Source organism: Caretta caretta, chromosome 6 (genome assembly GCF_965140235.1).
Source record: "Caretta caretta isolate rCarCar2 chromosome 6, rCarCar1.hap1, whole genome shotgun sequence".
Lineage (NCBI taxonomy): Eukaryota > Metazoa > Chordata > Testudines > Cheloniidae > Caretta > Caretta caretta.
In genome coordinates, this window is record NC_134211.1 from 66,579,669 (window position 1) to 66,604,053 (window position 24,385).

At 45.9% G+C, this 24,385-nt stretch overlaps 1 protein-coding gene across 2 annotated transcripts in view; it reads left to right on the top strand.

The window, feature by feature from the left end:
• PAPLN (papilin, proteoglycan like sulfated glycoprotein) overlaps positions 1-24,385 on the top strand; it is a 68,231-nt gene that overhangs the window by 6,939 nt on the left and 36,907 nt on the right. For both annotated transcript variants that reach the window (XM_075129662.1, XM_048855095.2), the window contains exons 2-6: positions 5,421-5,483; positions 19,194-19,309; positions 22,561-22,621; positions 23,428-23,530; positions 23,978-24,108. In XM_075129662.1, the coding sequence (XP_074985763.1) occupies positions 5,421-5,483; positions 19,194-19,309; positions 22,561-22,621; positions 23,428-23,530; positions 23,978-24,108 (474 nt within the window). The remainder of the gene's footprint in view (positions 1-5,420; positions 5,484-19,193; positions 19,310-22,560; positions 22,622-23,427; positions 23,531-23,977; positions 24,109-24,385) is intronic.

Below are 24,385 nucleotides of genomic sequence, written 5' to 3' on the forward strand. Positions count from 1 at the left end.
TATTTTTCCACCTTGGCTCAAAGGGAGTCAGGACCAGGGCTTGCTTTGGCTTGCTGAAAAACAGAGATAGAAATGTCAAATAAAAGACAGTTTGCTTCAGGCAGGGGAGAAAAGAAACAGCGATTAAGTTAAGAAGTCTCTTGGACCCAGTTTAATCCTCCTGTCTAAGGCAAAGGATCAGTTTCTCTATGCTTCCTGGCTTGGTCCTCAGACCTTCCCGACCCTGTTTCCAGCCAGGGGAGAGCTAACCCTCATATGGCTTCTCCCAGCCTCTTTATATCGCTGCTCCAGTGAGCCCCTAGTTGCCTACCTCTGTATAGGACGTGCTTACCCCATTTCACGCTCTTCATGTTAAATCTCTAATTCCTATGCTAATCCCTCCACAAACCCTAAAAAGGTTACCTGATTCTCCCTGGCATGGCCAGCAAACCAAAAAAAAAAAAAAAAACCCATGGAGTTGAGCCATTTTGGGGATATGGTGTGCAAAACAAAAGTTAGGAACATTTTAAGAAAATAAACAGGGAAACTTTTTTTAAAACATCATGAGCCAGATTCTCTGTTCATGTAAACTTTCAGCTATGACTAAACCAGTTTAAGAATCAAGCTCCATAATTTTAAAACTCCCTTTCTGATTGGTTAGTTGGTATGTTTCTTGGGATTTTTTTTTTCTTTTCTTTTTCTTCTAGACTTCCCAGAAAATCTGTCCTGGCATAGAATTTTAGGACTGCAAGGGACCTTGAGAGGTCATCTAGTCCGGTCTCTTGCCTCATGGCAAGATTAAGTATTATCTAGACCATTCCTGACAGGTGTTTGTCTATCTGCTCTTAAAAATCTCCAATGATGGAGATTCCACAACCTCCCTAGGCAATTTATTCCAGTGCTTAACTACCCTGACAGTTAGGAAGTTTTTCTTAATGTCCAACCTAAACCTCCCTTGCTGCAATTTAAGCCCATTGCTTCTTTTCCTATCTTCAGAAGTTTAGGAGAACAATTTTTCTCCCTCCTCCTTGTAACAACCTTTTACGTACTTGAAAACTATTATCATATCCCCACTCAGTCTTCTCTTTTCCAGACTAAACAAACCAAATTTTTTCAATCTTCCCTCATAGATCATGTTTTCTAGACCTTTAATCATTTTTGTTGCTCTTGTCTGGACTTTTAGCGTGTAAACCAGGCATTGCTATCTGTCCAATGATTTTGTGAAAAGATATAGTTTAAAAAGAGAGAGAGAGATGGGTAACCCATTTTGAAGAGCAGCTGCCTAAATCGTATCAGCCATTTCCTCATGACCAAAAGGGCATGGTGTGCAGTGACTCATCCTGAGCTTCTATGGCCTCATTTGCAAATGCAGATATGACTTTTGCACAAGCTGTTTAGGCAGACACCCATAGAGCTGGGTAAAGGTGCCCAGGATTTCACATGAAGCTATAAGTTGGACCAAGGCTGTGTCAGAACATAGACCCGAGCTCGCTGAAAGGTGCGAGCCTTACTGAGCCTGGTCTGAGTTTGGAGTTTGCAATGAAATGAGATTCACTGAGTTTCTAGTTTCCATTGCCACAGTGTTCCCCTGGTGTAGTCAAAGCTACGGTGGAGGTACTGCTACAGTGCAGACTATCAGCTCATTCCAGGCCTCCTAATTGCTAGTAGTGGGTGAACCTCAAAATCTTCAGTGTTGGGTGAGTTCAGTGTTAAACCTGAGAGTCTGGATGCTTATCCCAGCCTCTTGGGACTGCACAGCTGGGCTGCAAATTTCACCAGTGCCACCTCTCACAAAATTGGTGGGATCTCGTTCTGGCCAGGTTGGATTCAAACCAAGCAGCCCCTCTTAGTATTCTGGCACTTCTGCTTCCAGGCCCACCCTTTCAAATCTTAAAAAGGTTCAGGTTGGGGCTCAGTTTGAGTTCTCGGGACAGAGACAGGTGGCCCTGAGCTGCTAAATTCACACCCAGATCAGATCTTGTCCAAAATTTAAGGTGCTTGGTTCTGGAGTGTTGGTTTGGTCCATTACAGAGCAAGAAAGTCTCAAAGTTTGGCTCTGGACCCAAACTTCAACCAAGTTTAAGTGATTGGATCCAAAGCATTGGTTCATCCCCTTCACCAGTCTACTCTGAGGTGTTCGTTTCAAAGATAGCCACAAAGTTTGGATTCTTCCCAACCTTCAGCAATGTTCAGAGCTGAGGTTTTGGCCAGGCCCTTCTCTAATTCTGGGCAAAGGTTCAGGCCGCTTATTTATGCTGAACTTATTCCTCTTATCCCTGTTCCTAATGTGACCAGGATTCAGCCCTGTGGCAGAAATGTTCATATAGGGAGTGTCCCAGCAGCTGTTTCACATTCTGCTGCTGCATCTTGGATGGAGGGAGGGGGAAGGAGAGGCCATGCAGTTCCAGCACAGAATGAAAAGGGAGTATTTTTTGAACCATAAGGAAAGGTGTAATGAGTTATAATGGGACAGGAGGCACACAAGGCAGCAGCATTGGGCCAGTCATTTCCCATAGCTTCAGTTCACAGCCCACATGCAGCAAAACTCCACCCCACACTCCCAATGCAAGGAGAAATGGGAAATGAACAGAGCTGCTACTGTGACCCTGGTCAGTAGGAGCTTTTAATTCTTACAGTAAGACTCAGTGTTAAAAGACAGAACAAATAAGTTTACTGAATCTGTCAGACATGGCTAGGTATATCACTGGAATTAACTGAAACTCACACAGTGTCCTGTCTCAGCATGCAGAGTCTGGTTTCTTTGGAGACCTGGGATTATTCAGTGACTGTCCTGACTCTGGTTGTTCCAAAGTCCTGGTTAGGAGCATGGACACATGGTCTTTCCTGAACATTTCAACTGAGGGAGGTATTAGAAAAACAAGTTTTGTTGTGGCTCTTTTCACACAAGACCTGAGTCCTATTTCAGGGTTGCTCACTGTACAGGATTCACTTGGGTAAAGAGAGCCTTGTGCACCTGTTCCACCTCTCCAGCCAGAAGTCAGTAGATTGGTTGGGATGAGGACATCAAAATTATCTCTCCTAGGAGAATGTCAAGGCCATTTCTCCCTAGATTTTAAGAATGTGAAAAAGTGAAAATGTGAATAGAGAACACTTGACAGATTCTCATATACATTCGTGCATAATCCTCCACTGGTCTCAGAGGAAGAACTAGGGGCCTGATTCAAGCCCACTGAAGTCCATCTAAAAAAACCCCATGAAGTTCCATTTTCTCATGATCTACATAGTTAGCTTCTCAAGAGAGATCTCCTCATGCTTGTTTTCTCTGTTTCCTCTCCCCTCTACTCTATTATTTTGCCTTGGGAATTTTGTATAACTGGATTCCTGTAGGGACTTTGTAGTTCTAAGGCCCATGGAAGAAACATTAAAGAGTAAACCTTTCTGCCCCAGTATACAGGGATAGTGGGCATTACCAGAACCCATGTGCATATTTTCAATGCATTGTAGTATGTTATTTTATCTGCTATGTGTCAGTGCTAAGAGCAGTGAGATTCTCCCCAGACGCAAGACATGGCACCATGGAAGTTTTGTAGCAGCTGTGAAATTCCCAGAACAGCAGCTTCCTGTTTCAAAGCAACTTTGGGAGCATCTAGAAAAAAAGATGCTACTCTAGACAGCCTTACTTTCAGGTGTCTTTTTCTTGACTTGATACTTTCCTGCAGGAAAGGTTTTAGTCTTGATGATAATTATTAAATATCAACACTGTTCTCAATAATATTATAAATTCTGCATCTCAGCCAACTGGGAGCTTGGAACTAATCGTGTGTATTAAGTATTAATATTAAAGGGACAGAGTATTAAAATGACAGGCTAAAAATTAGGTCCATGTCTGTGCTTGAGAAGGAAGAGATGCTTTGGAGGCATTGAACCCATGTAGCAGCTCCTATGTCACCTTTACTTCCTGGGGCTGATGAAGAGAAAAGATGGCTTGACCAAGGCATCCTTGGATTATGACAATCACTGATTGACTTTTGGAGAAAAAAGTAGGGGGGCCCTGAATGTCAAGTGCCTTGATTTTATTTAAACAGCAGTGAGAAGTAAGAGGGCCATTAGACAGAAGTGAGATAGCCACCTTACTACTTTTAGGGGTTGGTTTCTCTCTCTCCGCCCCCCCCCCCCCCCGCCCATTCCTCCTAAAATTTGAGCACTGCTGACAATCCCCGGTGGCTGGAATGAGCCTTGTCATGGCTATTGTGGGCACAGTGGGGCAGGGCAGTTCGAAGGAATGAAATGGCATTAATGCTCAAAAGAGGAAGTTTGTTCTGAGAAATATAAGCTGACATAGTAGGAATGGTGAAGAGATCCCATACTGTCCTCACTACTAAGCAATGTCTCTGAGGAAACCTGGAGGCAGGAACAGCATGTGAGCTGTATTTACTTGCTGACTGTGTTAATGCCGGCAAGCCCGGTGACTCTGGAGCCCTATAGGCCAGAGGCGCTGCTGGATGGGCTTGGCAAATGATACTCATGCAGCTTGAGCATCTTAAATATTGGACACCTTGCTAAGGAGCCCACACCTGACAATATATCTCATCTAGTCAGGTGTTTGATCCTGCTGTAGCAATGTTCCCTCTAAACTTTCCATATTCAGCCCTTCACTCAAACTCTTGTATCTTGGTGCTGCTCATATGGGGCACATTCTTTTAAACTTGGGTGCCTAAAGCTAGACACCTGATTCCATATTAGGCATCTAAATAAATGTAGGCACCTGACCATTTCCATTTACTTCAAAGGCAGCTGCAGGTGGTAAGCACCTCTCCAAAATCAGGCTAGATCTTTAGATGCCTAAATATGGATTTTAGATGCCAAATTTGAAGATTTTAGACATGCAAGATCACCTCCTGTATTCTAAGACCCTGCTCCTGAAGCTCCTCCAACTCAAACAGGGTGAGTCAGATGCAGAAAGAATCTTTAACATGCGAATTTCCTGGTTTTGATTGGCTGAAGTCAGAACATTATTATTTTAAATACATAGGGTTTTTTTTGTTTTTTTTAAAAGGTATGTTGTATGCATAAATGGATGGGTGGGAGGACAAGAAACAGCATGTCTCTCCCTCTTCCCTCCCCTCCCCTCCATGCCCTGTGATGGTGTTCTCATTATGCCAAAGGCAAGCTTAGGAGAAATGCTGGGGATCAGTAATTACATGCTGGCTTGCTGTGGAGGATAATTTCAGTCTTCACAGTTGCCTTGATTTGTCTGGGATACATAGTGACAAACTACCTTTGTTCCTTGTTCCTTGCCTTTGGTTTCAGTCCATCATCTTTTCCTGTTAAATCTCTATTTCACTCCATAGTCCCTTCCATCAGATCTCCCACCAGACCAGCTTGCCCCCTTCCGTCCCTGACCTGTGCTCCACAGAGAGTTCTAGCCATGAAGGAGCAAGAAACTAGCAGTTCTGATCAATGTTCTCTTTATTCCACAGAGGACGATGAAGAACTTGTTCCTCCTGCTCACGCTAACAATGATGCCACTTCCTGCATCTTCAGTAAGTTAAGCACCTTTTCTCAAGAGTGGCTGTTACCAGGGATGGCATGAAACTTGGAGTAGAGGGTTTCAACTTTGGCAGCTAAAGTGTTTGTAGAGAACTTAGGGTAATGGGTGTCCTGTTTGAAAATGACTATATACATGCACTTGAAAAAGTTAATACTTGACTGACATACACTTGATGTTGTATCTGTCCTCCACGTCTCCACCAAGGTATTGGGGCCCAGTCACCACACACACTGAGGTATATATGTTAGAAAGTCTATACTGGCAGTTTTAATAGTAAGTCATTGATAGTGATTCTGTGGCTACATGGAACTAGACAATCATGAGGTATGCCACCTAGACCTAATGGTTGTCATCAGTGGAGCTAGAACTGTGAACCTTCTGCTCCAAAACTACAGGCCTCTGCCACTTGAGATAAGGGAGAATCTCTGTTAGTTGTCATAAGGATTGTATGCTCTGCACTTCCAGCCAACAGCAGGGAACTAGATCATCTACACTTGAGCAAGTCTGACTTTCTAGTATCCAATAGAGCAGAGGTGGGCAAACTACAGTCCGCGGGACTGTCTTGCCAGGCCCTTGAGCTCCCGGCTGGGGAGACTAGCCCCCAGCCCCTCCTCTGCAGCCTCACCTCACCTCACCGTGCCACCAGTGCTAAGGCCTGCCGCTCCTGCTGGGCAGCACAGCAGTGTGGCTGGCTCTGGCCAGACAGTGGGACTGTGAGCTCCTGCTGCTCTGAGTGGAGTAGTAAGGTGGCGGGGAGCTGTGGGGAGGGTTTGATAAGGGGCAGAGGATCCCTGGGGGCAGTCAGGGGACAGCAAGCAGTTGGATGGGGTGGACATTCTGAGGGGTCGTGGTCAGGGGACAGGGAGTGGGGGGGTTGAATAGGTGTGGGAGTCCTGGGGGGCCTGTCAGGGGGCGGGGGTGTGGATAGGGGTCGGGGCAGTCAGGACTGGGAGCAGGGAGGATTGGATAGGGGGCAGAGTCCCAGGGGGGCGGTTAGGGGTGGGGGGTTCTGGGAGGGGCTGGTCAGGGGACAAGGAACGAGGGGGTTGGATGAGTCGGAGGTTCTGAGGGGGGCAGTCGGGGTGGAAAGTGGGAGGGGGCAGATAGGGGGCAGAGGCCAGGCTGTTTGGGGAGGCACAGCCTTCCCTTCCCGGCCCTCCATACAGTTTTGCAACTGTGATGTGGCCCTTTGGCCAAAAAGTTTGCCCACCCCACAATAGAGGATAGTGGTACACACACATGCTAGTCATTGCATTAGAAGGTCCATGAGGTAGTTGGGTATGCTACACAATCTCTCCTTGCTAGCTGCTAACACAATTGGCTCAAAACCAGCACCCTTGGCCAAAAAAGAGCCAAAAAAGTTCATCCCATGTGAGCAACGCACCACATTGTTCCATGAAACTGTGAAGCGGGAGAATCTCTGGGGGATGGCTTTACGCTGCTCGTCTCTGATATTAGACAATGTGTCCTAAAGTCAGTAACTTCTCTTGAAAGAATGTGTAATGGATGGAAACGGTGGTGCATCTGTAGAGGAGGGAAAGTTTAACAGTCTGTCCTTAAGTGCCTCTGTGGTGTGAGAGCCACATTGGATGCTGGAACTGCCCAGCTAAGAAGGTGTGAGGAGATGCTCTTTAATAGCCGAGAGAGGAATGGAAGCACCACCGCATTCAGATGGGTCATTCCTAGTTCCTTCCATGACAGATTAAAGGCATAACTCCTCATAGTCATAAAGGGAATGTCACGCTTAATCTGCCTCACGTGGCATTAAAAATGTCCCTCCCCCATTTGTGATTCCTGCAATCACAGAGATCAGTGAGAATTTGAAAATAACTGAACTGGAAGGTGTACTTAAACATTTTGCTGGAGGCACAGTTTTCCTCTAATGAAAGGTATTGTGTCTTTAAAATGGTGGAGCTCTGTTACTCCTCTTCTGATGTAGTAGGAGCTAATCCCAGAGCAGCCCTGCTGCTGAGGCAGGAACAGTTGTTTTGTGTTCACTGTCAAACAAGTCACATGCAGAATAGGAGTCAGGTGAGATGGTTGTATTTGTATAAAGGTAATTCACCCTTCAGTCTTGCCAGAGTAGTATGGACCTCTGAAGTCAACGGTACTCCAAAAGAGGCTTAAAGGACTGTCCAGTGACATGGCAGCATGAAAAAAAAAACTAACCATCATGTGTGGGCTTCATTGTAGACACAGTAACTTTTCTGTTGTAAATCGTTCTCAACCTTTTGCCTAGAAATACAGACAGAAGTTTTTCTGATGAATCAGAGCATAGGCAACTGTCATTGCTGGAGGCTATTGACATTTTGTATTATACAAATGCACAATGTTCTGTCAAGGGTTGAGTAACAAACCAGGGCCCTTGGACAAAAACATCTGGCTAAATACCTCTAATCACTACTGTCAAGCACATATCTTCCATTGGGCCATAAAACCACTAATATCAGGTTACTGCTAATGTTTCTTCTTCTATAGAAGCCCCAGGTCAAAAGTCCATGCTGTACCAGCTGACACTGGGTTTTTGCTATTCTAAAAGAGCCCAAATTTAGAACATTTCCTGGTAGGTGCCAGAAGGATAGAACTTTAGGAGTTACCTTCACATTTGCTGGAAATCTAAACCCAGGAAATGAATTAAAAGCTCTCTATATGTAGTCTTTTAGAAGGGGCTAGCTAACAGAAGGTAGCTCCCCAAAACACTAGCATACTTTTGCTGCTATATAATTTAATAATAATAATAAATATTTTACCTCTTGAAACCTATTTTCATGCTTCACATATGTCATAAGTGACATGTGTGTCCCTACCTAGTCTCAAATCCAACATGTCCATATTATTGGCCAGTCTTTGCTCAGAATACATGTAGGTTTGAAAGAGATGGGGTACTGCAGTGCAGGACTGAGATATATTGACAAAACTCTGAGAGGAGCCAGAGCTGGAATAGCAGGGGCATTGGAGGGTCAGCTTGATAGGAACTTACAGAGTTACTATCGCTGCCTCGTGGGCAATGTGCTCAGATCGAAAACATAGTTGAGGTGTCAAGTCAGTAAAGAGGTCCATTCCCAAAGCTGTGTAGGGATTGAATAATAGGGATGATGCAGCTGAGTTGGAGGGGCTCTGGGAGAGCTATATGTGAGAGGCTTGTGCTGTGCCTTCCTGCACTGTACAGTATTTGCCTTTAATTCTTTCATGGACAATAAAATTAATCAAATTAATTCCCCTGCCTCCCACACCAGTGCCTGAAAAAGAATCTACATGCCCTGCCCTGCTCCCACAGTGTCATTGGCTGAATGCTATGATTCCCCAGCTGAATGGGTACATGGACAGGCTAGCATATGACAGCAAACCACTTATGGCTTCATGGATTAGTCGGAGGTTCTGATCCGGTTTAGTCGGAGGTTTAACAGTATGAGGAGAAGCGCATAAGGAGGATGTGTGCAGGGGTGCTGAAAAGGATGTATGCGGACACAGTGATTTTGCCTCCTCCCCACCCCCACCCCCGGCTTTTTAGTAGCTGTGAATGTTGTGGAAAATCCAGCTGTCTCAGCTCTGAGAACAGCGAGCGGAGATTGATGAATCACATCATGGGTCTGAATCTGCTCCCACTAAAGTCAATGGGAGTTTGAACACTGACATGACTGAGAGTAGGAGTGGGCCCAGTGCGTTCCAAAATTGAGCGTGTGCCCACACAAATCTACAAAAATTACAGTCTGCTGGCTTCTGAAATTCCCAGGTATCATTGGGTGGGAGGGGAGTTTGGGAAGAAGACCTTCTGACAATGAACCACGTGCCCTAAAGGACGCGTGCTGCCTGGCTACACTGATTGGGACCACTTCCATGTGATGACATTGCCTCAAAACAGACTGCCTTCTGTGGAGGTGCCTCGAGAGCATGGACTTGGAAACGATACAAATTAATAATGATAGTGCAAATATAGAAATCAAGTTGGTGTGAGCTGCAGGCAGGGGTGTGTGTTTCTGCTTGTGAACGGCCCTCCTTTAATTTGTTTGAAGGGTGTGTCCTCGTGGCTGCTCTTTTCCTTCTCTTCTCCCTTTTCATGTTCCTGGTTTTAGTCTGAAGTAGGCAAACTTTATTTTAACGACATCAGCTGTCAGACCAGGGAAGGCAGCAGATAACTGAGTGGGGAGGTGCTGGCATAGGCGACAACTGAGAATTTGGTCTGGGTCCAGCCTCAGCAGGGTGTCTGAGATTCATGGCAGAGTGAGCTGCAGCCTGCAATAGCTAGCAGAAGGTAGCTCCCCAGATGAACTGTCTGCCTGCGGCACCAGCTGGCTGATATGAGTTTCTCTCCCAGTGCTCCATCCTCAGCAGCACCTGCTGTCCCAGGCTTTGCCTCCCCTCCTTGCCAGCCAGAACATGCTGGTACCAAGCAGAACTGGCAGGATCTCTCCCTCCTCTTCCCAACACATGAGGGACCCCAGGCTCCATAGAGGGGACCCAGGGAGGAGACCAGCCCAGTTGCCAGCATCTCCTCTGTTGTTGTTTGTATTAGTAGTGCCTAGGTGCAGGATACAGGCTCATTGTGCTAGATGCTGTACAGACAAGTAACAAAGACGACAGTCCCTGCCTCCTAGAGCTTCGCTCTAGGTGTCAGACAAGACAAGACAGATGGACAACACAGACAAAGGCCTCAGTGTAGACAAGCCCTAATGCTGCTTCTATTCTAGGAAAGTTGGGATCAATGGTAGTGATGGTGGAGGCTAGGATTGAGGCGTTTTTTATCACTGAGACTCAGAGCAGGGGGAGATAACACAACAGTAAAACTGCCCAAGCTCTGTCTACAGAACAGCTTCCACCACTTCTATTGCATGTGGAGCTGTGCCACGGGAGACTAGAGTGAATTTTCCTGCTGTAGACAAAGCCTCAGATGACAGCCACTTTCTCAAGTTCTTGCACATGAGTCATCCTTCCCTCTTGGCTATGCAGATTTTTATTATCATGCTGAGGTTTGTCTAGCACATAATGGGCCTGATTTCTAGCCAGGCCTTGTCCTGGCTTCCATTTTTGCAAGTGTAATTTTGTGCCTGAAAATAACTGCACCCTGCATGTTTTGCATCTTTTGGGCCAGATTACAAATCCCTTACCCATGCTGGTGGCAATCCCAATCATCAAAGCGGTCCCTTTGAAGTTACTCAGGCTATTTCAGTATGTAACTGCTCATCATTGTAAGGGGTATACGATCTGGCCGTTTAGGTAGTTAGAGGATGTCTAATGACTCATATTTGCCCCCACTCTGAATTGCAACAGGAGGCTGTTTTGAAGTCTGGCTGAAAATCCTGCCCAGTGTGTATTAATCTGGAGACTCCTACCTTCCACTGGTATCTCTAGATTTACACCTACATGCATAGGTTAATGTGATGTTCTTTAATCTGATGCTCACTACTTCTATACCATTTAGTGTTTCCTCTCCTGCTGCCACCACCTTGTTCACTCTACCTTGTTTTAGTTGTTCCTGTTTTGTTTGAATGCATTTCCTTGATGACTTTTGTATTATTCATAATAATGATACTTAGCACTTTTTTCCTTTAAAGCTCTTTACAAACATGTTGTGTCTCCGAGGCAAGAATAATAATGAGTTAAGACAGAATTACTGGAAATGATTGCCTGGGTCCAGCCTCAGCAGAGTGTCTGAGACTCATGGCCAGAATGAGCAGAGATTTAGCTGTTGTCTGAAATACATACAGGCAGGCAGCACTAGGTTTCAGAGTGGTAGCCATGTTAGTCTGTATCACCAAAAACAATGAGGAGTTCTTGTGGCATCTTAGAGACTAACAAATATATTTGGGCATAAGCTTTTGTGGGCATAAGCTTTCATCAGATGCATGAAGTGGAAAATACTGTAGAGAGGTATAAATACACACCATATGAAAAGATGGGAGTTAACTTACCAAATGTGAGGAGGGGTGTTAGCGAGCCAATTCAATTAAGGTGGAAGTGGGCTATTCTCAACAGTTGACAAGAAGGGAGGAAAAATCACTTTTGTCATGCTAATGAGTTCAATGTAATCAAGGTGGCCCATTTCAAACAGTTGACAAGAAGGTGTGAGTATCAGCAGGGGGAAAATTAGTTTTTGTAGTAACCTGTCAAGGTTCCTCCCCCACTCTGAACTCTAGGGTACAGATGTGGGGACCTGCATGAAAACCTCCTAAGCTTATCTTTACCAACTTAGGTCAAAACTTCCCCAAGGTACAAAATATTCCCCCCGTTGTCCTTGGACTGGCCGCTACCACCACCAAACTAATACTGGTTACTGGGGAAGAGCTGTTTGGACGCGTCCTTCCCCCCAAAATACTTCCCAAAACCTTGCACCCCACTTCCTGGACAAGGTTTGGTAAAAAGCCTCACCAATTTGCCTAGGTGACTACAGACCCAGACCCTTGGATCTTAAGAACAATGAACAATCCTCCCAACACTTGCACCCCCCCTTTCCTGGGAAATGTTGGATAAAAAGCCTCACCAATTTGCATAGGTGACCACAGACCCAAACCCTTGGATTTGAGAACAATGAAAAAGCATTCAGTTTTTTACAAGAAGACTTTTAATAAAAAATAGAAGTAAATAGAAATAAAGAAATCCCCCCTGTAAAATCAGGATGGTAGATATCTTACAGGGTAATTAGATTCAAAAACATAGAGAACCCCTCTAGGCAAAACCTTAAGTTACAAAAAAGATACACAGACAGAAATAGTTATTCTATTCAGCACAATTCTTTTCTCAGCCATTTAAAGAAATCATAATCTAACACATGCCTAGCTAGATTACTTACTAAAAGTTCTAAGACTCCATTCCTGTTCTGTCCCTGGCAAGAGCAGCATACAGACAGACACAGACCCTTTGTTTCTCTCCCTCCTCCCAGCTTTTGAAAGTATCTTGTCTCCTCATTGGTCATTTTGGTCAGGTGCCAGCGAGGTTACCTTTAGCTTCTTAACCCTTTACAGGTGAGAGGAGCTTTCCCCTGGCCAGGAGGGATTTCAAAGGGGTTTACCCTTCCCTTTATATTTATGACATAACCCATCCACTTTGTCTTTATTCAGGCCTAATACGATGGTGTCCAGTTTGCAAATTAATTCCAGTTCTGCAGTTTCTCGTTGGAATCTGTTTTTGAAATTTTGTTGTTGAAGAATTGCCACTTTTAAGTCTGTTGTTGTCCGGTTTGGCCAATGTACATGGCAGAGGGGCATTGCTGGCACATGATGGCATGTATCACATTGGTAGATGTGCAGGTGAACGAGCCCCTGATGGTGTGGCTGATGTGGTTAGGTCCTATGATGGTGTCCCTTGAATAGATATGCAGACAGAGTTGGCACCGGGGTTTGTTGCAGGGATAGGTTCCTGAGTTAGTGTTTTTGTTGTGTGGTGTGTAGTTGCTGGTGAGTATTTGCTTCAGGTTGGGGGGGTTGTCTGTAAGCGAGGACTGGCCTGTCTCCCAAGGTCTGTGAGAGTGAGGGATCATCCTTCAGGATAGGTTGTAGATCCTTGATGATGCGCTGGAGAGGTTTTAGTTGGGGGCTGTAGTTGACGGCTAGTGGCGTTCTGTTACTTTCTTTGTTACCAGTCGTACTGCACTGTCTGCTGCCAGAAGGCAATGGGTTGCTGCTACTGTGTAGCAATGCCGTACCGCGTCTGCCAGCACCCAGGAGACATACGGTGACGGTTACCTGAGCGGGCTCCATGCTTGCCGTGGTATGGCGTCTGCACAGGTAACTCAGGAAAAAAGGCGCGAAACGATTGTCTGCCCTTGCTTTCACGGAGGGAGGGAGGGAGGGAAGGGGGGCCTGACGATATGTACCCAGAACCACCCATGACAATGTTTTAGCCCCATCAGGCATTGGGATCTCAACCCAGAATTCCAATGGGCAACGGAGACTGCAGGAACTGTGGGATAGCTATCCACAGTGTAACGCTCCGGAAGTCGACTCTAGCCTCGGTACTGTGGAAGCACTCCGCCGAGTTAATGCACTTAGAGCATTTTCTGTGGGGACACACACACTCGAATATATAAAACCGATTTCTAAAAAACCGACTTCTATAAATTCGACCTTATTCCGTAGTGTAGACATACCCTTTGAAATACAAAGTACTGTAAGATCAAACTGGATATGAGAAATGACTTATGCAGTCTCTGGGTGTGATTGTAGTTTTATGCTACAAATGTTCTACGTGACTTGACAATGAGACATAGGGAACCAAGTCCACTTTAATCTTTTATCACTGAAGTGGATAGCCGTACCTTCTCTTCCAGCAGGTAACATTGTGCAGACTCTTGTAGCTAATCCTCCAATGTGAAGGCACTTTTCATCATCTCTTTTTTTGGAAATAAGCTTGTGCACCCAAATAAGCAAGGTTTGTACCAGATCAACTTAGAGTCTAACAATTGGATTATTGGGTTCAGTAAGCCCCAGACATGCTAACTGTGGCTCAAGTAACAGATTTTTTTTGAGGAATTTCCAAGGAGTTTTGAACAGCAGCTCACAATATAAAGTTGCCAACTTAGTGGAGAACAGGGCTGATTAAATACAGCGCCCAGTGCAGTTCTTTGGGAAACTTCTAAAGGGTCTGATTCAAAGCTCTTTGAAGCCAATGAAAATCTTTCAAGTGACATGGATTGGACCCTAAATGCTAAAAAATAAGACCTTAGAATGTAAGTTCCTCCTTAGTCATAAAGTGATGCTATAATTATAAAATCATTGTGTCTCCAACAGGAATTTTATGCCTGATACCTGCCAGTGCTGTCTCTGTTTGCAATCCGTAGTGTAGTTGTAGCCATGTCACTCCCAGGACATTAGAGAGACAAGGTTGGTGAGGTAATCTCTTTTACTGAACCAATTTCTGTTGGTGAGAGAGACAAGCTTTCTGTGAAGTTTTCAGAGAAGAGTTCTGTGTGTGGCTCGAAAGCTTTCCTCTCCTACCAGCAGGAGTTGGTCCAATAAAAGATATTACCTCACCCACCTTATCTGTCTGAAATACACAGAGTAAGTAAATCTCTCTTTACTTATCTACTTATCTGTCTCTCGTCTCCCTGAGCAGCTGAGAAATCTCCGAAAGGTCAACACCACACAGGTACTGCCAACATTCTCTACCCCTCCCCGTTGGGTTTCATACCTCCTCCCCACAGTACCTTGTACTATAAGTTCTGTTTGTATCCTGATTGGTTCATGGGCTCCTTAGAGCACTGTGTGTATTGGAATTGCTCTCAGAGGCAGGGTGAGTACCAATCCTCACGCGAGCTGGAGGCATCCCTTTTACACTGCTAACTGGTTACTCTAGACACAGTTGTCTTTATAAGCAGAAGATGACACAAATCAGGCCAGCAACACCCTAACCTAGGAGTTACAAATGTTACACTAAACTTAGAAATGACCTTTAAAAGATCCACTTGGTTCAGAGCACAGCAGTGGGGGTGCTAGCCCATTAGGGGCCATAAACAGGAATATTTTGCCTCCCCTCCCCCCCACTAAAACATAATAAAAATCTAATAGGTGGCCCCTTGAGCTGCTCAGGGCCCTAAACCAATTGTTTAGTCTGCTTATGCCTAGTGCTGGCTCTGGAGCACAGCAGCCCATTTACTCTGCCACAGACCACGGAGAGCATGTCACCCCAATATCCCATTCTCCTGAGTAATCTGACTCTTTAAAATCCTCCATGTCCTTGGAGTACAAGACGTCCAAGCAGAGGAGACAGTTGGCAAGGGGGCATAGGTCATTCTACTGCTTTAACCCAATGGACAGCTGCCCAACAAGGAGAGCTAACCAGGGCTTGTATTTCTGATGCCTTTATGTATCAGACAGGGCAGTTCTGTACCCTGTATTGCTTTCTCTGGCATGTTAAAACATGCTCTCCTAGGCACACCCATTGCAAATTAGAGAACTCTGTGGATGTGTGTTGCTGAAGGCAGGAAAATGGAGCTGGGTGGTACACTAATAATGAACTTTGTGGATTCTGCTCGAGGGTCCAGGAGGGACAGGGGTTTAGTCATCGTGGCTGACAATAGATGAAAGCATACCAGAGGCTGAGCAGAGCAAAGGAAGGCTGTTGGGACAAAAACTGGATAATGGCATCTAGAAACAGCTCATTATAAGGATCCTATAATAATAGATTTCGTATTTGTCATAAATACACAGACCTATAAAATATCTCTATATTTACGCAAGTCTGTACACATGCACACAAAACAAGCCCAGTGTATAGTTTTGAATATATGAGAACAGTGAGCTCAGAATGGGAAACTCCCCTGTCGCTGTACTGCTCAGCAAGGGCTCTTTTGCTGAGATATCCCTTTTGCGCTGTGGCTAAACGAAGTAGTGTTGAGTCGGTGGTTGCTCCTGGGCTCTGCAGGCCCATAAACCTTAATGTAAAGCGCCCCTGGGGATGTCCATGTACAGAGAAGAAAACAATAATACACTTATAGCAGAAAAGCCTGAATATTTATCGCACAGGGCCATGTGCTAAGGGAGGGCTTGAGGGCAGCTGCTGCCTTTCTACCCCCGTCCCAGTTATCTGATTCTCAGCTGCCTTGCGTCAGGATTTGATCTAGATGTTTTCTTCCTCTTTCTGCTGACTGAAAGCTCCTTTGTTTCCAGAGTGAATTACTGCTGCTTCTGAATCAGCCAGCTGGTAGAGAGGAGAAACACTGCAGAGCAACAGAACTGTAGCATGTTTCATTCATCCGTGTATACGGCAGAGGAGGTAGGAGGAGAGAGAAGGAGTATACAGACTGATACCAGTTCAGAGGACAGGATTAGGGGTCTGGAGGATCATTTAAAAGATTGAGAGGCCCTAAACTCCACAGATGGGACCATTCCTAAAATGGCGAGGTGGGAAGGAGAGACAGACATCCAGCAGGTTATTTCTGACCGAGGGGAAATGCATGAATGAGTGAGACAGACTGATGAATAAGAGATCAGCTTTGGACCCTATGCACCAGCAATGGGTGGTCTGGCCAGGGAGATATTGACTAGAAGGGGAAAAGTGCATGGAAGTGCCTGTAATGCAGAGAGAGCAGTTTCACTGAGTCAGGCATGCTGTAGCTGGGAAGAGAGAGATGGTCAGCACCAAGGGATTCATCTCAAGGGATTTGGATTGTAGACTTGTAGTGGAAGAGGTTGAAGAGGGTTGTAAATAGCTTGTATGATGCAAACAGGACAGCAAAGTGCAAGGAGAAGGAACGACTTCTTCCAGTGCATCCTTACAAATGCTAGGGCATCACAGGAAATAGGTAGGAAGAACTCAAGGGGATGCTGCAGCAAGACAATCATGAATGTGATTTGGTAACAGTTACAGGAATATAGTGGGATGATTCCTGTGACAGTTGTATCAGCAAAGGGAGAAACATTCTGTACAGGAGGGAAAGAGGAGGAGAGACAGCTACGGGTGTTACACCAAGGACTCGTATACGAGCAGGGAAATATAGGTAGAAAATAAAAAAGCCATCTCCAGGAGACAAGGGGGAATTTACACACCCAGTTTTCTGGGGAAGGACTAATTTGATAGTTTACAAGGGCCAGGTCAAGCTATGGCTGGGTCAACAGTTGTACTGGAGATCTGAAACAACGGTCTTAGGATCAGCCTGATCCGACCCAACCCAACAGCTATTCTGTTACAACATAAAATCACAATGAGTGATGTCATCATGCTGAGATGCCAGCCTGCAATAGCTTGTTCTTCAGCAGGAGACCATTCCCAGAGTGTGACTGGAAGAAGATGTCTGGGTGCAGGAGAATGCCAGCTTTATCAAGAACACACATGCCTTCATTGCACAGGTGTTGCAGTGGCAGTTAACACACAGGGGGTTAATAGCCTTTTGCTGCTCTTTTCTGCAAGGCTGTAAATAGTCTAAGATTTGACTATTATATGTGTTCATATTTAAAGTACCAAGAAATGTTTAGGGAAGCTCTGGATATATTCCCAAAGACACCGTCACCTTTTCACCCCTCCTTTCCTGAGCTGTACCCAATATAGCTTGGATGCAGTCCAGGCTCTGGGCCCTTGAGAGTGATGTAACCATTAGCAGAAGGCATCCTGGATTCATAAATCCTGCCAAATAAACTCAGTTGCTTTTTGGATAGAATTATAACATTAAAAGGCAAAAGAAATGGAGGGGTTGTAAAGACAGCTCCTGACTCCTGTTGCAACCTTTTATACCTGTCTCAGCTCCATCGTCCTCTCGGTAGCAACATTGGTTCACTGGCCAAGCAGCACGCTTAGCCCCTCTCAACCACAGGATTTTCAAACAGAGCCCTATCGACACAGACACACAACCCTAGTTACAAACCTTATTTTCAATTACCATTCGAAATCCAGAATGTATTATTGCTCCAGGACTCCCATCTCTCCATGGGGTGCACTGTTTTCCCCCTTTCTTCCTTCCAATTAATCTCATAGTAAGTAATCTCCTTGCATACCTGCAATCATTATTCCTTCTCAGAATATTTCCCTCCTCTCCGAGTTCCACATCCTTCTCTGTACAGATCATGCTGACTGTGATGAGCCAGGTTTCCCCCAGCTACATTATTTTATACCCTTCTGGGGCAATGTTCTCTTACTGGTAGCATTGTGCTTAATACCAATATCTTATCTTAGTCTAAAGTACCTCTGTGGGTTCCCTTGACACCATACCTCAGTTATACCATCTAAAATACAAAAATGATTAGGGCTATCAGTGCTGATGCGCACAGCAAGGATAGTCAGGAAAAAATGTCTCTCCCTGGAATCTTATTGCAGACAGCTGCATTGTGGGTGTTTTATGCCTTTCTCTTAAGAATCGGGCCTTGAGACAGGATAAAGGAGTAGATGGCACCATTGATCTGTCTGGGATGGTGATGCCTATGTCAGCATATCTTTTTGTCTAATCTGGGAAGTAGTGCTTTGTGTCTAAAGCAGGGTTTCTCAAATTTCATTGCACCACAACCCCCTTCTGACAACAAAAATTACTATACGACCCTGGGAATGGGGACTGAAGACCAAACTCCTCTACCCCAGGCCGGGGGGCCAAAGTTGAAGCCTGAGCCCTGCCCCCTGGGTTGGGAGGGCGAAACCAAAGCTTGAGGGCATCTGCCCTGGGCGGGTGAGGGCTGTAACCTGAGCCCCACCACCCAGGGCTGAAGCCCTCAGGTTTCGGCTCCAGCTCTGAGCAGTGGGGCTCAGACTTTTGGCTTCAGCCCCAGGCCCCAGCAAGTCTAACGCCAGCCCTGGCAACCCCATTAAAACAGGGTCGCGACTCACTTTGGGGTCCCGACCCACAGTTTGAGAACCGCTGGTCTAGAGTGTTGAGAAAGAGAGGTAACATCCGAAGGAGCTAGGATCCTTTCTGGGAGGCAGCCGAATGGATTGAAGGTGAATAGAGGTGGCCTGTATGTCTATGCTGCAATAAAAGACTTGTGGCACAGCCATGGCGGGCCCAGATCAGCTGGCTCAAGATCGCAGGACTTGGTCTGCAGGGCCATAAAATGGCAGTTTAGATGTTCGGGCTTGAGATCCCGTGTGTGGGTGGGGCACTAGATGCTTCTTCTAGTACTTAAGGCTTTTTGTTCCTGGGTCTTGTCCCTTTTCCTCTATCTCCTTACCCATTAGCTAGGGAGAGGGAATGGTAACACCTTTGCTTGGTATAGCATGCTGTAGTTAGTTCAATTTTGCTGTTTTTGTTCTGTCTCACCATGTTCGCTTAAATGTTTGGTTTTCACAGGCCCGCAAGGCGAAGCGGCAGATTGATTTCTGGGGGGGCTGGGGAGAATGGAGCGAGTGCAGTCGGAGCTGTGGCGGGGGCATCAGCTTTCGGCAACGGCGCTGCTACTCACAAAGGTGAGGGCTTTCTTCTTTTTATATTACTGCACTCTTTCTCCTCCCATAAGAGGCATCACCAGGTAGCTCAGGGTAGCTTTCTAATGTCTCTTGGTGAAATGAGCTGTCAATCGCCTACCAAAGAAAGTTTGATCTCTCTTATTCCCTGTATGGAAATAAGGCTAAATCTGTTTTCTGGAAGGCATCTCTAATAAGCAGCTCTCCCCCAAAAGAGTTCATCTAGATGAAGTGGAATATAGTGTATATAAATAAGAAGAATTTGAGAGGCAGAGTTTGGATCCAGAATGGGGCCAGATCCTCAGCAAGTGTAAATCATCATAGCTCCATTAACCTAAATAGAGCTTCACTAATTTACATCAGCCTAGGAGCTGACCTTAGGTTTCTTTTATTAGGGTTTGAAGTGTGGCTTCAAAGCTGAACAAGGCTAACATTTGGTTTTGGTGGTGCCAAAATTGCATCTGCTTTTCTGTCAAAATTTCAGCCCAAATATCTTAAATCTTGAGAAACCAGCTGTTCCCACTGGATCCAGAAAATAGGCCTTTTCCAGTTTTCAGCCCTAGCCACAGCTAAAATTATGGTGGTGGGTTCAGATCCAGGGGAACAAATCCAAACTGCCCCACGTTCAAGGCGGATTGGGGGCAGGGGTTCTTATCTGAGGTTACAGTTTGGGTCCAACTCTAATATATAATGGAGTCACAGTAAAAACTCCATTATATAGGAAGCTTTTCACATAGTTTTCATGATAAACCTGATGGGGATTTTCCTCTAACTTTCTGAACAGGGCTCTCTTCAGTCTGAAATGCCCATGCTAGAGGAGAATGGCATCGTTGGAAAGTTTGAGGTTAACTGGACAAGAAAAGTTGTGTTTGGGGCACAAGTTTGATATGGCAAAAGGATGTCATTCTGGTCAGGATTATGGTACTCTGGCAGCCCTGTGAGGGAAATGTGCACAGCACTGTGCCTATCATTCTCCTGAGGGCTGAAAGCCATTTCTATGCTAAGATTTTTCAGACAAGAGCTGGTGGGAAATTTTCCATTGGAATGATTTTTGATGACACGATGTTAACAGTGCCTAAGATATGTCCACATGACAGCTTCCTTTGGTGAGGCAGCACCTAATGGGAATCATGGGTGTGAAACTGATCTGGCCAGAAAAGGGTAATCGCTTCCTGCAAAAAAAAATTCACGTTTTCGAAAAATAATTCATCCCAAATTGGGACAAAAAGTCAAAAACTCTCCCTCACCCGGAAGGGATTTCTAGAAAAATTCTGATTGTCCATCAGGAAAATTGAAACAAACTCTCTGCCAGAGAGGCTCTTGTCAATTTCATTTTCTGCTTCAGGGAGAAAGTAAAATTGACAAGAGCCTTCCAGGCAGGCTGTTGGCCGCTGAGTGCCCAGGCGTTCCACCTCCCTAGTGCTCAGCCTTCCTGCCACCCCGCATACCTGACTGTCTCTCTGATAGGGAAGATGAGCCCCCCTGGTTCTCTTCTCCCCGCTGCCTGGCTGCCAGAGAGAGGAGGTGGGGAGGCTAAGAGCCAGGAAGTCAGAGAACAGGGGCGCTTGGCCTCTGGCAGCCTCAGTCAGCTGCTCTTAGATGAAATCCTTCGGCTCTCCCCAAATGGAATTGTTCTGGAAATCCCTTCCCGTGAAGAATTTTGCATTTTTGATGTTGGGACAATTTTTTCTCAAAAAATGTGACATTTTTCACAGGAGGGGATTTCTATTTTCTGGCCAGTGCCTCTGTTTTAGACCCGTGAGTCCCAAAAGGTGCTGCTCTACCAGCAGAAGCCATAAGGTGGCCATTGTTCAGGCATTGTTAACATGGTGTCATCTCACCTCTGAGCAGGCGTAGATGGTAATAATGACTGAACCTCCCTGAGCAGGTAGAGTTGCTCCCATTGATAATGATAGGTCTAAAAATCCTTCTGTAGACATAGCCAAAAAGAACACAAGCTGAAGTAGGCAGCCTCCCTTCTGCTCCCTTTGGCTCCTCAATCTCCTTTTTAAATAGGCTTTTTATAAGAGTTCTGATTATTCTGCAATATTTAAAAAAAAAACAAAATCTCCAAGCATGCCTCTTCCCTTTGCTTATGATCTGGCCTGTCTCTCTCTGTGCTGACTCAGCATTCCTGGAGACCCGCCTTGCTGTGTCATGAGTGCTGAGATGCTGGACAGAGAGAGAAGCAGGAGGGGTACAACCAGTGGTGGATTAGCCACTGGGCCAATGAGCCGTGCACAGGGTCCCCCGCCAATTGGAGGCCCCCCGGAAAAATGGGCATCCCCACGTCCCGACCCACTTCACCTGCCTGCCAGTGGGGTACAGGGGCTTGCCCTGCTCTGCCTGCCTGGCACTCCTGCCGGGGACCAGGGGAAGCCCCCATGCCTGGACTCTGCTCCCCGGCAGGAGTGCCAGGTGGAGGGGGGAGGGGAACGGGGCTGGACAAGCCCCTGCACCGCGACCCCATTTCTCTGGCAGGAGCGCTGGGGAGTGGGGTTGGGGAACTGCAGGGTGGGGGGTGGAGAGAGTTCCCCACTTGCTCTGTCCCAGGGCCCCACAAACCCCTAATCTGCCTCTGGGTGCAACAGACGGCTTTTTCAAATCCAGTTTCTCCCTGGATATGAACGTGTTAGGCATTGAGCTGTATCCCTCTCCCTCCCCTTTTGAAGAGTCAGGTATAGAATAAGGGAAGATAGTTACCTCCCTTCCCTTTGGCCATTCTGTTCTTCCAGCTAATGAGTCCCATAACAGCAGGAATGTAAATGGCAGGGTAGTTTGAAGTGTGCACACACACTGACTTCATAAGTCACCCCACCCACTCTTCCTACTCACCCCCAGGTAGACATGCTGTATCACACAGGTGCTGTTAGAGACTTCGAGCTGTGTGTTAATAAAAAGCCTGACAAAGAATAAAAGAAACTGTCTCCACTAATTGGTGGGGGGAAAATTTTGCCCCCCAGAAAATATAAAAACCACCCTGTGTAAATAAATAGTGTATACACTACCTGTATCTATAACAAGATTACAGCAACAGAATGCGCTGAAAGATGCCAGGTTCAGTTTTGTAGGAAAGAAATAGGATATATTAGGTTGTTAGCTCTTTGGGACAGGGAATGTATCTTAGGGCTGCATGCTGTGTGCAAGGTGCTGATAAATTCACAGTGTTACCTGGGAGATTATTAATAAATAGCAATGGGGATGATATTTACAATCTCTTCAGAACTACTTCATGTTGTTTCTCTGTCTTTCAGGACAGATGGTGGGTCTAGCTGTATTGGACCAACTCGAAACTATCGCTTGTGCAATATTCAGGTACAGTGCCCAGTACATTCTCTCCTTCCTGATGCTTTCTCTCCTGGAGGAACTTAATTTTCTTCAGAAGCCATGTGCTGAGCCCACTCAGTGCCAGTGGGATTCTTCTCCTCCCCTGGAGCACCAATGCCAGTATTGTTGATGGACACTGTTTGCTTGGGGATGCGCACAGGTGACTAGGCCCCAGGCTAGAATTCGTGCCCTTGTGCAATAGATTCTGGGCACATACCAACTCTGTCTGGTGATTGCAGCATGCAGAGATTAGTATAGTTACAGTTATCTCACCCTCAGTTTTCTGAAAACCCCAGTGTCAGCTCAGTACACTGAGAATTCTTTCTATTATCCACAACCTATTCAAAGATTCCCATCACATACGGAGCATCAAGGTTGCATTTGAGAGACTATGGGGAGCAGAGAGAGCAGGAAGACAATATGAGAAAATGTTTAGGGCTCTGGGTCTGATCCTGTGACTGAGATGGGTCTGGTTTATTATGGACAATGCCATGGAAAGGAATCAGGGAGCACTCATACTGTTGATGTTCATGGTTATAGCTTGGTAGCCACCCAAAGACCTTCTGTCTGGGAAGAAGCAGTTCCCTAATCACCTGCTTTAAGATAAGAATGAAGCTGGCCTGACCTGGAGACAGCGTAATGCGCTGTCAAGTGTCAGAGCTGCATTCAGGAGTGACTTTGTCATTGCCAGTCTGTGGGGAAGCTGTGAGGAACACACCCCAGTGAGATCCTTTCCTTTACCTCCCTCCTCCCTGTGCGAACTCTGTGTACCTGGGTTCTCTCTTCCCCCATAGAGCTGCCCTGAGGGCTCCAGGGACTTCCGAGCAGAGCAGTGTGCTGAGTTTGATGGGACAGAATTCCAAGGAAAGAGATACAAGTGGCTGCCTTATTATGGAGGTAACAGATACAAGGTGTTAAACTTATTTGATGTGGGGGTATTTGGCTTTGCCTGAAAGTAGGGGGTGTCTGTCTGCAAAGAGTCCTACATGCATAGGTGTCTGTCCTCTTCTGGAACAGCTAGAGGGGTCTGTTGGAATGGATCATCTTTCAGAACAATTGTGTAACGCCGACAGACCCCAGTCGTCGGCAGGCGGGATTAAACTGGGGACCTTTGGAACTTAATGCATGAGCCTCTACAGCATGAGCCAAAAGCCAACTGCCTGTTAGCTAAGGCTGTAGAGCAAACTCATTAATCTGTCTCTCTCAGTGGTCTCGGAACCAATCATTAATGTTAATAGCAATCCACTCCTCAGGGCCTAATCCCACATTTCAGGTTCAGGCTCATGGTGTGTTCGTAAGGGACTAACTATGTCATATGACACCTGTTGTTTTCTTCCCTTCCAGCTCCCAATAAATGCGAGTTAAACTGTATTCCAAAGGGAGAGAACTTCTACTACAGGCACAAGGAAGCAGTGGCTGATGGGACGCCCTGTGAGCCAGGCAAACGGGATGTCTGTGTCGAGGGAGTCTGCCAAGTAAGTCATCCTATCACCTCATCCCTTTTCTATGAGAGAGAGAGAGAGAGAGAGAGGGTGTAATTCAGTCTTCTTAGCATTTCCCTTTGTCCTATCCAGCCCTTCCCAAACAATGCCCTTGTTATCTGACAACACACCAAATGCATTTGATTTCTGGGGAACTGAAGGAAGTGTGGGGAGCATGTGCATACATTTCTGTGGACTCTTAGGGCGAATTAATCACCAGCTCCTGATCATCCCCCTTTCTACTGCACCCCAGAGCTATCTAGTTTATCCT